We start from the raw sequence: 18,227 nt of genomic DNA on the forward strand, positions 1-18,227 counted from the left end.
CTGTCATCATTATTCCCAGCATCGTCACATCTTTGCCACAATTATAAATACTATTACTATTAACTCAAACATTACACTATGAATTATTAGTACACAAAGGACCAAGCCCGAATTCACAACCAAGTCGGATACGATAATAGTTTTATTTATGTATTTATTTATTTGATCAGGACAACACACATTAATGAACGAATCATACACAAGTTGTACACAAATTGTAAATGTGCCAGATTATAGCAAAACTGCTAATTTACTGTTGTCTTTTTTTGTCTTGTTAGTTTTTAGTCATTTTGTGTGTTTTTGGACTCATAAAGTGTGTTTTTGTTATTTTTTTGTGTTCTCGCTGTAATTTTGTGTATTTTTTCTGTCATTGACGGCATTTTTGTTGTTTGATTTGTGCATTTTTGGGGGTCACTTTCTGTATATTTGTTGTTGTTTTCTGTATTTTCTTTGGTGCTATTCTGTAATGTGGTGTTCATTTTTGTAGCCATTTTGTATTTTATGAGTCATTTTTTGTATTTTGGGAATTTTTTGTGTGTTTTTGTGTACTTTGTGTATTATGTTGAGCTTCATATTCCTTCCAACTTCTTGAATTCCAATTTTGGGGGATTTGCTTTGGGGGCTGCAAAAAAATTGACTGAGGGCCACATGTGGCCCCCGGGCCTCCAGTTGCCTATATTTGATGTACGTCATCCCCTGAACAAAAACATATTGACATCTGCACAAAGCTTCAGGGTTAACTCAGAACATAAGTAGTGCATTCATTCTTTGAGATGCAGTTCTCTCAGTGTGGAGGAAACAGAGGGTAACTATGACCACTAGAGGATGCTTTCCTTCTGCTTCACTCCACTCTCATGCTGCTTCAAACACCTGAACAACAGTCAACAGGAGACGCCCTGTTTCCACATAATCCACCTGAACACATAGGACACAACCAGTTACAGTAGTTTCAGTTTGCATGAGTGTTTGTAGACCCATCTAAACCCATGCAACCAGTCAAACAAAGTGAAGGCTGTGTCTATATGTGCAGTGATCAAGCAGAGAGACAGGACACAGGGTGTGCAGGCGACATGCTCTAATGCTGCTCAAAGGACACGACTGGTTCATAGCAGCTGCTCTACTTTGAGCTCTTCCAGAAGGCTGAATGTTGTTAGTAAAATATCAAGTAGGGTTTGCACCATTTCAAAAAGTTCTGACACTTCTTTCAGACCTTTTGCCAATAAATATCATTTTTTTTTTTTCACTATAAGTATTTTTTTTTGACACTTTTATCCATTTTTTTTGTCCTTTATTTATTTTTTGGCCACTATTCATCCAAATAAGCTAACTTTTGCCCAATAAATACCACTTTTTCCCCTACATTTGACCTCTTTTTCATTATTGTTTTCCACATTTTGCCTATTTCAGCTATACCCTTTGACATTACATACCGCCTGGTTCCTCATTATTTGCCCATTTTTTGCCCACTCTTGACTGCTTTTGGCCCATGTTAGTCACTTTACACTCTTCTTGCCACTTTTGGCCACCTGTTAGCATGTCTGCCTCCACTCACTTTTGCAACTTCCTTTGTCCCATTTTCCTTATTTTTTGTCCATTTCTGCAAGTTCTTTTTGACACTTTAATCCAATTTTTGGACCACTTTTCATCCCAATGAGCTACCTTTTGCCCAATAAATACCACTTGTTTCCTTTTTGTGCCACATTTTTGCCCTTTTTCACTATTGTTTGCAGTTGGGCAGAAAAAAATGGTAATGTCTGCAGTTATATTAAAAATATTTGAAGAGTGAGAGAAAGGCAATTTGTGTACCCCAAAACTGTCAAAGAGGAGAAAATGATTTTGATTATGCTGCCCTTATTGGCATGGTGTTACTTTCACTTCAGAAAAGCAATTAAAGGTAGGGATGCACAATAACCAATAATCTAATAACAGCTAGGGCTATTTGCCATTTATTTTATTAAACAATGGGAAAACTTAGAGATAAATTGACCAGATAACAGCCATGTCACAAGGTAATAAATAGTATTTTGAAGAGTGTTCACAGGTACTAATGAGATCCTCCTGTATGTGAAGCTTTATTTTTCCCATTTGGATTCATAGAAACGAGATGTCATGAAAGAATCAGGCAGCTATTGATAAATAATGCATTGCTCTCCTACTTGTGTCTCTTGGATGTGATGGAAACAACACTGAGTGGTGCAGTGCAGTGAAAAAGCTGCTCAGTGAGACAGGAAATCAATTGCAGTTCAATGTAGGTTTAAAAAAGCTTTGGGAAATGTGTAGTCATTTTTACAATAATAAATACGAGCTGTTTGTGTGAAGAGAAAGGCATTTGAGCAAGAATATTTCTTGTTGTTTATTTGAATAAATTACATTGACTGATTACAATTTTTTTTTTTTTTTTTACATCAAGCAAACTTTTTTTTTTTAGATTCAGTGCAAGAATCAAACAAGAAAAACAAATGAAAAAAAAAAAAAATTAAAAACAATCCATAAACAAACATGTGCAGCACAGAGAATCCCTCCCGTTACATTACTTCTGGGTTAAATAGTGTATATATACATCTATTCTGTTATGTGTATACTTTAATCACAGTTACAAAAATAAAATACGTTACTGTGGATGCGCGACTATACACACAAAGGTGAAAACAAAACACAAAAAGCTGTACAGTCCTCATTGAGGGCAAAGATACACACAATTGTTTCAAAAAAAGTGAAAGAGAAAAAAAAAGGAAAGCCTTAAAAAATACGTGCGTGACCTTTTTCAAAGTGTGCCGCTGCTCTTTCCCGGTCAGCACATGTAACGCCTCTGTTAACTTTGTGCTTCCCTTTAAACACACACGCACACATATTATGGGTTACCAGGTACTTATGCATCACTTATTATAGTTTGAGTGAAAATAATTGTTCCTTTGATTAAAGAGACATCCATGTTTGCTTTAATATTGAGCTCTGTCAGAGACAGTAGATGGTAAACACATCAGCGGTCCTCTGCAGCCCTGACTCCGTGCACAACAGCATGTAAACTAAGATACAAACCCCTCCCTCAAAACACACACTCAAAGAAACGGGGTAAAAAAAAATTAAAACACTGCAAAAACGTCTATTATTTCCTGAAGTCTCAGGGATTAATAGTTGCAGCTTTCGTAACAAACGACCTGGTGATATGACTTCACACGCTAGGAAATCCATCCCATGTATTGCATACAAGCAAACAGGCTTGTTATGGATAATTAAACGTCAGGTGGAACCATTTTTCTTCCCGAGGTCTAATGTCCCAGGGAGGGGAGACTAAAGCCTATTTTTTGCCATACTTTTCCAAGCAACTACGCTCGGTTTCATAATGCAACATCTTAATAAACTAAGTATTTTCACCAACATACAATAAAATGAGTTCCCATTACAGTCAGTCACTCGCTCACTCAACTGTCCTCCTCAGAAGAATCCTTATATCATCCTAATCGATGGCCTACAGACAGCTACACTACAGAATATCAACCGGACTACTGTATGTATGCAGCACAATCTGCAGGAAATAAAACTGTTGCCCCAATGAGCGGTTGAGCTCTTTTAGTCATTATAATCACAACACATTTATCATTGTTCACGCGGCTGTTAAAATACACGTCGGTGGACGGAAACCTATGCACCATAGATGTCTCACACCACTTGGAACAGGTTAAACTTCACAGCTTGTGTTTCTGCAAATCATATCATCACTTCACTAATCACTGGCTCAGATATGACACTTCACATGTTTACACTTTCGCCACCTTCCTAAAAAGACACCAAAGAGCAAGAATACGCAAGCTTCACTTTTGTTGCTCCAAACGGATTTGCAGTCGGAGGTGATTTATCAACTTTGGTATTCAAATCATGCACGGGTGGATATGTTTCAAAGGAAACGGGAAGGGTGATCAATTGAATGGGAATGTCAATTAGAGAAATTCCCAGAGAATTGAATTCTTTGCAGGGGTCTGAGCATGACGGGGACTAAGGCCCTGAAACCACACAAGCATTTTCTGAGATGACCACCATTGAAAACAAAATACTATTTAAAACAAAACTACTCTTTTTACGATATGTGTGTTTTTTTTTTTAAATAATACATCAAAACCATGCTGGTCTACAAGTCGCTAACAAACATGAAGCACGTGAACTTTTTTTGTAGTATGTGAGAGAAAGGTGTAGCCTCTGTACCGTCGAGGTTTTCACAAAATACAGAACTTAAATAAACAAAACAAAACAAACACGAGTTGTGAAGCATACGGACTGAGAGCTAACTTAAACTGGGACAGAAAAGGAAAACATGTGGAAGCCTGAACGTTCCTCCAATGGAAAGGTAAGTAACAATAACAATGAACATTATTATTTTTTTCCTTATTCATTCCCAAAAATGTTTACCACTCATTTGGTGCACATCAGCTATAATTCAACATCAATCTTGTTTGCATCTTTGTTGGTTAATCTGCCATTGCTTCTGTGACTCCTTTAAAGCGGAGTGCAAGTGTTAAGGAATGTTCAGCAGGGAAAAAGGTTACTGGGAATTCTTCTTGGGAAGGAATGAGCTGTAGGCCAGGAATCATTTTTGCTGCAGATGTTGACACAGCTGGCGGTCCTAGTGCGGCAGCGGCACCAGGATATCCACGTAGTTGATGGGGAAAAAGCCAGAGTTGCCATGCAGCATCCCTTCGTACCAGTTATCATCGATCTTGTTGGTCAGGGTGATGATATCTCCCTCCTTGAAGCCTAGCTCACCTTCGTTCTCAGGGTCGAAGTCGTACAGAGCGCGACAGCAGGGCTGGTCCATCGGGGCTGGAGTGAGTGACAGAGAAGAGTGAGAAAACACTGTTACAGCATGTCTAAAATATGAGTAATCATGAGAAAATCATGTAAAAGGCTCACCTGGTGACCTGGCTGAGAGGGGATAGGAGCAAAAAAACAAGAAACATGACAATCACCACAAGCTCTAATCTGATGTGCCCAGTTCAAAGGAGGGGGTGATATTTTGGGGTCATGTGTTTCTGTTATTTTGAGAGTGAGAAAATCAGATAAAAAATATGAATGGAAAATACCAATTTGAAACTACAGGAGGTGCTTTTCACCATTTAGCCTCAGGTTGGCAGCAATGAGCCACATGTGAACTAACATCACACCAAGATGGTGAGTGTTAAACTGGCCATATACCATTGAAAGCTACAAAACAAAACATGCTGTCATCATCTGTTCAAATGCATTAGGAAGTATAATACTTGATCATTATATGTGTGCATTACTAAACTGTGTCCTGTTTTCTTTTTTTTGCTATTCTGGGTTCCATCACACCAAATTGTTCTCAATACACCTTTTCAAGGGGCATCAACAGACGTCAACAGACGCCAACAGACTCATCTGCAAGGCCAGTGACGTTGTGGGGATTAAACTGGACTCTGACAGTGGTGACAGAGGGGAGGAGCCTGTCCATCTCGGTCAATGAGTCCCACCCACTCCATGATGTGCTGATCAGTCACAGAAGCACCTTCAGCACCAGGCTGATCCAACCATGGTGCTCCACAGAACACCACAGGAAATCATTCCTGCCTGTGGTGATCAAACTATATAATGCATCACTGTAACCTCACTGCTTGATTGTTGTAAATATCTAAATCATATTTGTATTATTTTTGTAAATATCTGTATCATATTTGTATATAATTTGTGTGTTAATATTATTATTATTATTAATAATAATAGTAAAATTTGTATTATCTATCCTACTTTATTTTCTACTACTGTAATGTGTGTGTATCTGATCCCTATTTTTTTACCAGTATTTTACTTAATTATACACTTATTTATTGTTTATTCTTTATTTTTTCTTTGTTAACGTTTTTATTATTTTATTGTGTGATTATTTTTTTTCTGTGGCTGTAACATACGTAATTTCCCCCTGGGTATATTTAAAGGAATTCTGATTCTAATTCTGACCAAGCAACGTGAGCCGCCATTTTAAGACGGGTATGCTTTTGCTTGACAACCGCCACTGACCGCTGACAACATGGTGGAGATCTTGCAGTCAGGCAGATTTTTATCATAGAATGCCCAAATCCTGCGTAGTATTTGATTGTCATAACCACGCTTGGCTGAACAAAAATGTATCATTTTACAGAACACCTACAGAAAAAGGCCAGAAGTGGAACGAACGAACGACAACGCAACTGCATGGAGCCCAAAATCAAAGTGGTCGTATGTTTGCAGTAGATATTTCGTTAATGGTAGGTTGTGTATTTTGGGGATCTAATTTCTTCCTGACTGATTTGATGACATTGATTATGAATTAACCTTTACATTTAAATTGTAATTTATTCAGTAATGACTGAAACGTCTATGGCTAGTCAAAGAAGTCGTGTAAACCAACCAGATGTAACTTTTGTTCATATTGGTGCTTGACCTTTGGCTCTGATCTGCTGAAATATTTGTAAGACATTGAGTAAAACCTTTGTGTTGTCCGCGGTAAATAGCGTAAATAGCGGTTGTCAAGCAGAAGCATACCCCTCTTAAAATGGCGGTGGGCATTGCTAGGTGTCCGGGATGATGATGTCACCGCGAAAAGGTGTATAATCCAGATTTCAGTGATCATGTTCTGCCTTTTCTTCTCTAGGGAGAAACCGATTTACAAAAGTTATATCAGATCAGGAGCTTAGAGCTGCTTAACATTACTCACATTTTAAAAAAAATGTACCAGTAATTCATCCAAAACATTTCCTCAAAATGTTCTTGACTGCACCATTAACCATAAGTTTGTTGTCTAACGGCCATGTGACTTGAACTTTGAAAAAGTTTTGCGCATTGTATTGTGGGAATGTTTCTTTTTTTTTTTTTTTACTGGGATTTTTAAAAATGTGTTTCTGTGCTAGAAAAAGACGACAGTGTCTCACTTCACATTCACATCATTTCTGTTTGCATTCTTTTTTTTAGCGTTTCCCCTGTGATATGCAGTCACTCTGATTCTGGCAATTATTTGGGTGAGTCTATGGAAACCACAATATCAACATCCACCATTGTTTTGTAAAGAACCTTCAACACCAGAAATATTACTTCAGCAGAGTTTTGGGGGTCACAAGACCATCAGTAGTGGTTGAGAACCACTGAGAGTTGTCAGATCAAGCAGCTTTAAGCTCCGTAGAACAGAGCTGCTGGATCAGTGAAGGGCACAAAGCCCTTCACCATGGTAAGGTGGCTCTATTCAGAACTCCAGGTGATGACCAGACACACAGGAGTAAAAATGAACTTCCTGCGTTGGGACACATCCTTGGAGAAAAGGTTGGAGGGCTCTCACCTCAGGAAGGATCTCAGAGTAGAGCCACAGAGTGTAGGATACATTCTGAATGAATGACATCCTTTAGGTGGAACAGTTTCTTCATGGAGACATGTAACCTCACCTAGCCTAACACTCAAAGGTTTGGCCACCACTTCTACCACTGAATGAAAAGCATCTTATAATGATGATAACGATTCATTATGAACAGACAGTAACTTTGGGGGCTGACATTTGTGCCACAACAAACTGAATTTGAATAGTTGGTGTTGAATTTGAAAGTAACAACTTGAAATTGAATTTACTGTTTTGAAGCTGAATTAGTAACTTGAAATTGTATTTTTTTTTTCCTGTTGGGAAAAAAGTCAACTTAGTACATTCCAAAAATTCAATATATTTCTACTTCTGAAATTCAAATTCACTGCACAGAGACACACTTCCAGTCTGCGAGGTTGAGCAATCAATCACTGATTCATGGAACTCCTGTTTACGTCTAAAAATAAACCTCTGTTATTGCCAGTTGAGGGTGTGACCATATATATATATGTATATAAAGATCACACCCTCAATGGGCCGTAACTGAGTTTTATAGACGTAAACAGGAGTTCCATGAATCAGTGATTGATTGCTCAACCTCGTAGACTGGAAGTGTCTTCACTTCGTGTAATGCATTTGTGAAGCAGAAATATATAGAATTTTTTGGAATGTACTAAGATGAATTTTATTCAACCAAAAAAATTCAGTTTCTAGTGGCACAAATCTCATTCCATAGCGCTGCAGACAGGATTTTTGTATTTCTACGAGGCGCAGCAAATACGCCAATAAACACATTTCCCAAAATGACCATTCCTCTGACAATTAAAACAAAGAGAATTGATGCAGGAAAGAGAGAAACAGCACTGTAGACAAATGGAAAGGTCATTCAAAAAAGAAACAAAAGAGTGATCGAGAGATTTAGCGTCTCTGCCCAAGTCACTCTGGCTCACCTGGGGATCTTGCTGCAAAGGAGAAAGAAGAAAACAGTGATGAAAAGAGAACTTCAGCAGTTCAACTTTGAAAATAATTGAAAGCAGTGTGAACTGAAGTGGAAGCCATGGGTGAGATGGAAGAAGGAAACGAGAACTGAAGAGGGAAAAGTTTGTCATGAAATAAAATGAAGTGATGGAAATGTAGGGAGCACAGAGATAAGACGGATCCAGAGAGCAAAGCAGAAACAACAACTGCTCGTCCACCCAAAAGTCCTCCAAGAATGTTACTCAAATAAGCGGACAGCACTTGGTTTTCTGCTTTATACACCATTTAACGAAGGCATTAAGACGTTTAACAAAACATTTGAAGATAAGACATTGGGGATGATGAAGAGATATTGTTTTATCTCTCTGAGGTTCACATTTGTCTCACCTGGAGACCTGGCTGCAAATGGGGGGAAAAGAGGAATTCGGCACATGGAGGGGGAAAAAAATTAGTAAAGGAAGTTGTGAGTTTTTTAGTGTAAATGAAAAAAATCATAATAATGTTGAGAAAAGCAATGGATAAGCACACAAAGGGTTAAAAAAGACCACATAGAGGTAAAACACATGTTAGACCTGGCTCACCTGGAGACCTGGCACCTACAAGAGTGAACAGAAACCAAAGAGAAGAGTGAAAACATGGCTGTGTTTATTCAGTCTGGATTGTTGGATATTCTGTTCAAATGTCAATAAGTGGCTGCAAAAAAAACAGAACATTAAGCAAAAACAAGTGCACTGTAAATTCTCAAATGTCCAAATATTCCTGAAATACATATGTCAATACACTACCTGGTTTGAATCATTGTAGTGCTGATGTCAGAGTAAAAGTTGTTTTTTGACAGTTTAGAGACACACGTTCATTAAGGCAAAGACGGAAACCAAATATCATAGAAACCCGTGTGTCGTGTTGCAGAAATGCAACAACTACTGCTGCGTTTCCCTTTGATTTGAGAATTTACAGTACAAATAAAAATTCCCATCAGCTGGAAAATCATCGAAAAACTTAGAAATTAGCCCACAAACCTTGCTCTGTCCATTTCTACAGACTGACTACAAATAATTTTAAACTTGGATCAGTTCCTGGACGTGTTTCTGAACAGAGGCGTTTGTGTTGTGGGTCTCACCTGGAGAACGAGCACCGTGGATGCCCCCATTGTGGTTCTCACTGATGGAGAGTTCCAGAGAGGTACGAGGTTTAGGAACATATTCTTTCCTCGCTTTGTTTGAGGCATCTCTTATTCTGCAACAAAAAGACAAAAACAATCCCTCAGACCAGTGAGACATAAGACCTGCAGACTAACTAATAATAATAAAAATAAATAATAAATAAATACATTAAATAGGATAATTGCACACAAATTGGAGATATTTTCAGGTACAATGTGAAGGCAAAACCCAGATTTCAGCTGTGAGTACACTTGATGGTGTGCATAGGTTTCAGTTTAATCAAATAATAGTGATAATAAATAAATAATAATTGTTCATAGAAAAGTATAGTTCATTATCCAGACATCTTCTACTGTTTCTTTCCTTTGTTAATTTTAATACTGTATATTGTATAAAATTGGGCACAACATGTTTGAAATACCACTTCTTCTTATTTAAAGTTTTAGTTTTTTTTTTTTTTTTATTACTAAAACTTTATTAAAGTACTTTTCAACAAATGGTGTAAATGCACTTTGCATAAACACAAATAAAAGTCTTCTCTCCGTGGAATCAAACTCTGAATTTACAGTGTTTGACAACTTTTGCACCATGAGTTATTTTGCCTTTAGATCAAACATTTACACTAAAATGTTTAAAAGAAAATAAGGGAAAAGAAAAATGGGAAGAATTAGACATTACCATTGTTCTTTTTTGTTCTTGCCAAACTTAATTACATATTAATACAGTGTACTCTTGATCACAGTTGTCTGTTAATTATTGCAATAAAGTATGGAAAAAAACAGCAGTATATAGATATACAGTATATATAAGTTGTATTAATATGAGGAAAGCATTACATTTGTACTGACCGTTCGTCCATCTTGCTGGAGAGCTGTGTGAGGATCTCAGCAGCTCGGCTGTGATACTCCACCTGGGCGTGAACCAGTGCAGTCAGCTGACTCACTTGTTCAATCTGTACGAACAAACACAAAGCACAAGATTGCATCATGAAAACAGAGATGACTGCAAAAGCACCTGTATGTTTTAATGGTTGGGGGAACAATGACATGCAAACTGCATATAAGTGTTTCCAGGTCAACCTAAAGACTCAAACCATGTGTTGTTCTTAGAAAACCAACGGAACACACCCTGCATTCTCACTGGGATAGCATTTTAGCTAACACTAACAACATTTCCTCAGTGCTTGAATGTATTTCAGTGATCGCTAGTGCTGTGCTACATTAAGTCGATGGATAAAAACCACATGGAATCAACATTTCCTCACGTCGTGGGTTGGTGTCACTTCTTGAAGGTCAACCAAGACCAGGGTTGGGGTGAATTACAACTCAATTATGATAACAGTGACCAGCATTTTTTCCCTATTACAATTATTTTTTATCCTCAGAAAGTCAATTACAATTACATTCTCAATTACATATAATCACAATTACTGAGCCTTTTTATTGTTTTTTCTATATTTGTACATGTATATATTCTGTTTTATTGTTTTTGTTATGCATTTTCCTTTCTTGCAACATGTTTTCCCCTCTTTCTACCTCTACTGTGTACAGGCTCATGTATCTGCTGTATATATTTCTATTTATCTGCTGATGAAACTTGGCAAATTTCCCCTTTGTGGGACAAATAAAGGAGATGTTATCTTATCTTATAAGTAGGGATGTCCCGATACAACTTTTTCATTTCCGATATGATACCGATATTGCAGGCTTACGTGTCGGCCGATACCAATATCGATCCGATATCAGCATGAATCATACATACTTTTATTACTTTTTTTTGTCTTCATTAATAAAAAAAAAAATTACTTATTTTGTAGTGTGGAATGTTAAAAAAGGCTTGATCAAGTGATGTTACTCAAACAGAGAACAATAGTCAGCAACGGTAGGTATGAAAAAAACTGAGCCATTTATTATTAACCATAAATGAATAAAAAATGAATTGAAAAAATAAATAAATCAGAAATTCGGAAATTTGAATTCGATATCCGATATTCGTTTCCATGCTGATATCGGATCGGGACACCCCTACTAATAAGCCCATAAAACTTGACCATCCTCATGTGTTAGCTTCCTGTTAGCATCTCTCATGACAACGGGTCCTAATTTATTTCCTATCTATTGGTTACCGTATTAGGCTTCCTAATCAATGAAAATATAAATCTGAATATTCATGGTGTGGGTGTCTGAGGTTTTTTTTGTCAGTATACTTCTCGATTTAAATTTTTATAAAATGGTAAAATGTGGGAAAACTAGATATGAAACATATTTAGAGTCTATGCTGAAAGTTTGTCTAGTGATGATTTAGATGAGATGAGGGGTAGGTTTTAAAACTCCTGCTCCTTTTGAGCACAATTGTTTTAGTTTTGTTATTATGTAAAATAAGTTTGTAATATGCTGTTCAAATGGATAAATAAATGAAATGAATGACTGAATGAATAATGGTTCCCAAGTTTTGCGTCAAATTTCTAATTAATGAACTGCGTAATTCATTCTCAATTATGCAATTACAATTATAATTGACCCCAATCCTGACCAAGACCTTTTCTTGCACTATGCAGTTTGAAGTGCAAAGTTTTATTTGACATTGAAAACATCCTCACGTCGCTCTCCAACAGGTTGAACATGCTCTGCTCAGCGATCTCCTTGGAGTCATCAAACTTCTCCAGTGCCTGTTTGATCTCATCTTCCGTCACTTTCCCTTGACGTTTCTTCTTGTAATCAAAGTCAAGGCGACGACCCTCCATTTTCTTCAGGTGATGCTGAAAAGCACAACAAAGATACCTTGATCTATAAACTGAAGACGGCTTTTGATTATTTTATGCTTCCTCTCCCTTTGTTGGTCAACCGTCATACCTGAATCTCCTTGAGATCCTTTTCGTGGAGGTTCTGCAGGGGATCGATGAAGTTCTGCTTCACCTCCATGTCCAAGGCGTCCTTCACCTCTCCCAGCTCACGCATCGCTTCTCCAGCATCAATCAGTGCAAGGCCTGGTCAAAATTAAAACCTTAGGTCAAGTCAAACTCAAGAAAATCCCAAGCATTATATGTCAGATTTGAGTATAAAGGCAGTTTGAAAAGCAGTAGATTTTGTGTTCAGTTCAGGTTCGCACATTGTTGCTGCTTCCATAGGAGACCAGGCATATAATGATTCCACATTGTTCCTGTGAAGTCTTTAATAAAGTGTCACTGCTCACCAAAGTTAGACTCCTCTCCGAGCTCACGTCCAAACCTCTGCATGGCCTCTCCCAGGATGGCCTCAGTCTGCGTGTAGCCCGGCCCCTTCTCCTGACCCCGCATACGTGACATGGAGTTCATCATGCTCATCTTAGCTCGAGTGGCTGCAGAAAAACAAGCACCGATGAATCCAAAGACCAAAAAAAAAAGTATCCACCGGAAAAAATGCATCAGTATTCTTTCCTTTTCAATTTTAAAACTGCTGCGTTTCAGAAACACTGTTTCCACTGGAAGTTACTGTATTTTGTACAAATACATCTTTATTTATTTATGTAATTATTATTTTATTCCAAATATGCAAATTGTACAAGGCTTCCTGATTGCTATTTAACAATTAATCAATTATTTGCACAACATAATATAGAAATGAAGATTTTGAGGAAGCAAAATAATAATGAAGCACAGAAAAAAATAAAAATAAATGACACACAATCTTATAACACTTCATTCAGGGTAGGTTATGGTTAAGGTGATAAATCCCATTGACATACATCAGAATCATCACACAAATTATATTAAGATTTTCTCCAGAATTATTCCCAAATTAGAAGATTTTTTGTGTTAATATCATGAAGGTACTTTTTAAAAAAAAAAAAAAAAATTAACCTTTATTTTACCAGGTAAGGTCAGTTGATAGTAGCTGGGCAATTGATAGTACTGACAGGTACTGATAGTTTTACACTGTTGTTTTATACTAAGGATCATGTAAGTGAAGTATACACATTTTTCATGTGAAAGCCCAAAACTATATTGTAAAATTGCTCATTTTTCTCACCACCGAATCCGGACCCTGCCCACGTGAGATCAAACTTTGTATTATGCCCCCTGCAGTACAAGTAGTTAGACAACCTGCTCTAGATTGTTCTAAGGATCAAGTCAAAGCTCCAACAAACATGTAAACAAGGTCGAGAATAATATATGTAATTCTGTTCTGAATCATAACATAACCTAACCGCTAGAGTGGACATGTGCTCGTCTATAAACGGTCGCATTTACAGACCTTGGAGTCACTGTTAACTTACCAATAAACAGGAAGAGATTCATCACCTTTATAATAAGTGCTGACTAGGCCACTGGGAGTGAGGCCCAAGGCCAAGGCAGGCTGACTTGATAATAATGTATCATGTTTTTCTGCAGTCAGTGCCTTCTCCTCGTCCTTCTCTGTCTGCTCTGTTTCAGGTGTTGTGAAGCTGATGATGGCAGTTCCTGATCTGTGGTTCATGGCTCTACTAGTCTGTGACACTCTGATGTTCTATCTCTCTATCCTGTTCTGTTGGTACTTCTGTCCACTAACCCCAACCAGTCGACGCAGATGGCTGCCACCTCTGAACCTGGTTCTGCTGGAGATTTCTTCCCACTTCTCGCTAAATGCTTGTTCATGTGGATCTGGTTTTTTTCCCCCTTATTATTATTATTATTATTATTTTGATAGCGCTATGAGATGACCTTTGTTGTAATCTGTGCTATATGAATAAAGATTGATTAATTTTTAAAATCTTCTATGGTTGTACTGAGTGTGTTAGTGATGATGTAGTGTTAACAGTATCCAGTGGATGTGCTGGCTGAGCAGCAGCTCTCTGTTACCTGGGTTTGGCTGCAGATACTCAGTGGTCTTGGTGATGATTTCCAGCACTGCTCGAGCAGTGGTGTCCATTTTCTGTAACCACCAAATCACACAGGAAAGTTACAGATTAGAGTCAAAATCAACACGTTTATTAAATAAAATAATATTCAATGATTATAATAAGAAATAAAAAAAAGCTTTGGATAAATAATCAGTGTGTTTGATGCTTGGATTCATTTTGTACATTATTCTGAACACGAAAAATAAACCAAGACACTTGCACGTTACTTGTATCAAATACTTTGCATACATTGAAGTCAAGAAAAATCTTGCAAATGTTTATAGAGTGGTTTGTCGTTCATACGTGCCTTTTCCATTTCAGTGAAGTCCTCATCATACTTTGTTCCTTCTGCTCCGCCCACTTTCTCACTCACTTTCTGCAAAACACAAAGAACCAACACTTACTAATGCCATTTAAAAATTAGTTAAAGCTGAAAACTAGGAACATACTGAGAATACTAATGCATCATATTTAAACAGAGGGAAAGCATGAGAATCTGCACCTCCACAGATGCCGGTGTTTTCTATTTATCACGGCACAGACAGAAATGAAAAGATAAGCAGAAAGTCCAACTGCACAAAATGAGCTCAAAGCAAATCTGAGTGTAAATGATACAATGTGAGATTGTAAGGTCACAATAAGGCAGCTTTCACAATGCAAGAACATTATGTCATATGCTTACGGACTTTCTAACATCCTGTCATTTTTTATAACAGGGGAACTAGTGAATTCAAACGGACGACGGGTAGGCTGGATGTCATAAAGCATCATCCATCCACAAGTTGTGACGTAGAAATCTGCTGCTGCATCATCTGATCTGGTTTTTATAAGAAGGTCCACATTGTGTTTCCGTGGCTGCAGCAGACGTGTTTGCCTTTCTGATGAAGACTCCCTCCTACGCCTACTTCACCACTTCACCTTCACCTTCGGTGTAAACAGATATGTAGCATTTCATCGCTATATCAAAGGACAGCAATGTTACTTTAAAGCTGTGAATAACTGAGATTAGACCATTCTGCACAACAGTGAGAACATGTTTACGCCCGAAGAAGAAAGAAATCTAGGATTTATTAAATTTGAAAAGACTGGATCTGGTGATCAGAATCATTTTGCACACTGTGTCAAGAAAATAGAGCCCAAGCTGTTTGTATTGATTGTTTGAATGGTTATCTTCAGAAGTAGAGGCTTTGAGTTTCCATTTCGCCATTTCCTCAATTCCTTGTCAGTTACCCATTTCTGCGTCACTTTACACATTTCCCTTTCATTCCCTTTTCACTGGTTTTCCCAAATCAAATGTCATCACTGTCTTTAAAACTTCCTGAAAACCTGCCAATCATGCTTCCCAATAGAGTGAACTATTGCTATTTAAGTTCATATTTCTCTGTTGTATGTGCCACGAATGCACAGGATGAGATTTTGCACAAGACGTCTGTCCATTTGCTGAAGTAGTTACACATTAGGTCACCCCCTCCATGGTGGAAAAGTGTGTGAATTAGAGCTGGGCGATATATCGAATATACTCGATATATCGCAGCTTGTAGTCTGTGCGGTGTTGAAAATGACCATACCGTTAAACTCGCGGACTTTTTTTTTTTTTTGAATTTTTTTTTTTTTTTTAAATATCTTAGTGGCATTATGCACAAAAGGTGCACTTAAATTTAGTGTTGTTTTGAAATGTCATCTTAATGACAACATGCACAAAAGGGCACTATTTGTTTTAAAATATTGTAGTGGCATTATGTACAAAAAGTGCACTTTAATTTTGTGTTTTGAAATGCCATGTGAGTTGCATCCTGCACTAATGTCTTGTTTTGAAATGTCTCTGTGACAATTTTGCACAGAACGTGCACTTTCTGTTGACAATTTCATGTTTGAGCCACTCACTGTTTAATAAATACAGTTATGTCAACTTTGACTTAGTTGTGATATCCCCTTTTTTGCATGAAAGTTTAAAATTGGCATATATTAATGCAGTATGATCAAGAATGTTTTAATGTAGACATATAGAATCATCATACTGGTGTGATTTTGTGCATCAAAGTGTTCATTCAAGGGTAATGCAAAATATCGAGATATATATTGTGTATCGTGACATGGCCTAAAAATATCGCGGTATTTCTAAAAGGCCATATCGCCCAGCCCTAGTGTGAATGCATGAAATCCTCCCAAAACATGTCAGTGAAGGTTCAATCTGTGTAGCTATTTCTATTTTAGGAGGTGAACTCTATCATATCAAGTCATATTTTACGCAAGAATTGACATTTCCGCCTCTTTGCTCACCCGTTTATATTGAGAAATTGCTGGTAAATTCTTGATATGGTTCCAAAACACACACACACATATATATATATATATATATATATATATATATAATATTGCTTTTATCATATCAGAAAGTAAATTCAGTATTTTCCATTCATGGTAAATCTGAGGCCAAGAGGTTTGACCGTGGGGTTTGAGCATTGGAAACCATCACACTGACAACAACAAGAACTCAGACAGACCAGTACAAACACCAGCAGCCATTCAAAGAAGGCAATGCGTTTAAAGTGAGCCTATAAAGAACACTGCGCCTGCTGTTACTTCTCTATGTCACAGTAGGTGGTGAAATCCTCTCTTTATGTTAGTGGCTGATGCAGAACGACATTAGATGTTATAAACGTCTCCACCTCTGAAGCTGTGAGTGTTGGTGCTTGCAGATCCAGACATGCCACACACACACACACACACACGCACGCACACACACCAACACCCATGCAGCTGAACACAAACCCAGCCCCCTCCCTCCTCAAACTGCGTATTTCCAGCTCTGCCACCTTCAAGCTAAAGTTTGTGATATAAGCGGACGCCCTAGGGCAGCAGCAAACTGACACAACCAGGTCAGACACTGCCCTCAGATCCACCGAGGGAGCGAGAAAAGGTTTTCAGGGAACATCACCACGAATGACTCGAGAGACTGTGAAAACCAAGGTTAAACAATAAACTCCATGTTTTAAAAGATCAACAGAAGCAGACTTAAGCTTTGTGAGAGCAGCCTTAAATTTAGCATTGATAGCTCTTAAATGTGTTTGAATATATTTATTAAAGTCATTCACAGTGTGAGGGACTGACTGATTATGACATTCATAAATCATAGAAGTATAAGAAACACTTGGAGTAATTAGACAGGGATGTAATTTAGCAGCAATGGATGATATTTGACAGAGAGAGAAAAGGTTGATGAGCCTAAGCCTGTGACAGTGTTTGATGCAGGTTGAGACTTTCTGAGGATTGGTGCTCAATGCGTCATCTGAGCGTTCTCTTCTGATCCTACTCGACAAAAAAATGCCCTATATTCTGACAGCACTGGAAAATACACACACGTGCGTGCGCACACAAGCTCCTCGTTCTGTAATGGTGAGTTTGAGGGAAACGTGTTGGTCTGTAAATGTATAATATAATAATAATAATGCATTGGATTTTATATAGCTCTTTATCATGTTGTCGGACTTTAAAAATGCTCCTCTGTTTATTCATCAGCATCTGTTTTGATCCTAAAAAAATCCTCCCGGAATCAATAAATGAACAAAATCTGTTTGTTGTTCTCAGAGCTTTTGCCTGAACATACCTGGGCAGGTGCACACACAGCTTTAGTCACTAGAGGATCCTTTCGTTTTTACATCTGTCATTACAATCAGTCACAAGATAACATGATCACCAGTCAAACCGTAACACCACTAGACTACAGCAACAGTAAGTATAGATTTAGGTTACGATTTATGTGGTGAAAAATATCTGCCCTTTCACTAATTACAACTAGTTGAACGGTAACACTAACAGGTACAAGTGCTCCTTGTGATCAAAGCTTAGCATTTTCCTGCTGGCTCCCAGTCAGCCTCAGAATAGACTTTAAAGTT

General features: G+C 37.7%; 1 protein-coding gene across 9 annotated transcripts in view; it reads right to left on the bottom strand.

The window, feature by feature from the left end:
• Window positions 1-2,479: 2,479 nt before the first annotated feature.
• sh3gl2a (SH3 domain containing GRB2 like 2a, endophilin A1) overlaps window positions 2,480-18,227 on the bottom strand; it is a 53,473-nt gene continuing 37,725 nt past the window's right edge. Inside the window, exons 2-13 of one of the 9 annotated variants that reach the window (XM_028443691.1) lie at window positions 14,639-14,707; window positions 14,291-14,363; window positions 12,667-12,810; window positions 12,327-12,460; window positions 12,074-12,232; window positions 10,311-10,426; window positions 9,432-9,547; window positions 8,893-8,907; window positions 8,699-8,710; window positions 8,284-8,295; window positions 4,906-4,917; window positions 2,480-4,815 (exon numbers count right to left, since the gene is read on the bottom strand). In XM_028443691.1, the coding sequence (XP_028299492.1) occupies window positions 4,619-4,815; window positions 4,906-4,917; window positions 8,284-8,295; window positions 8,699-8,710; window positions 8,893-8,907; window positions 9,432-9,547; window positions 10,311-10,426; window positions 12,074-12,232; window positions 12,327-12,460; window positions 12,667-12,810; window positions 14,291-14,363; window positions 14,639-14,707 (1,059 nt within the window). In that variant the 3' untranslated portion in view covers window positions 2,480-4,618. The remainder of the gene's footprint in view (window positions 4,816-4,905; window positions 4,918-8,283; window positions 8,296-8,698; window positions 8,711-8,892; window positions 8,908-9,431; window positions 9,548-10,310; window positions 10,427-12,073; window positions 12,233-12,326; window positions 12,461-12,666; window positions 12,811-14,290; window positions 14,364-14,638; window positions 14,708-18,227) is intronic. The other 8 variants (XM_028443709.1, XM_028443717.1, XM_028443702.1 and 5 more) reach the window with 8 other exon arrangements.

This window comes from Gouania willdenowi, chromosome 1 (assembly GCF_900634775.1).
Source record: "Gouania willdenowi chromosome 1, fGouWil2.1, whole genome shotgun sequence".
Classification (NCBI taxonomy): Eukaryota; Metazoa; Chordata; class Actinopteri; order Blenniiformes; family Gobiesocidae; genus Gouania; species Gouania willdenowi.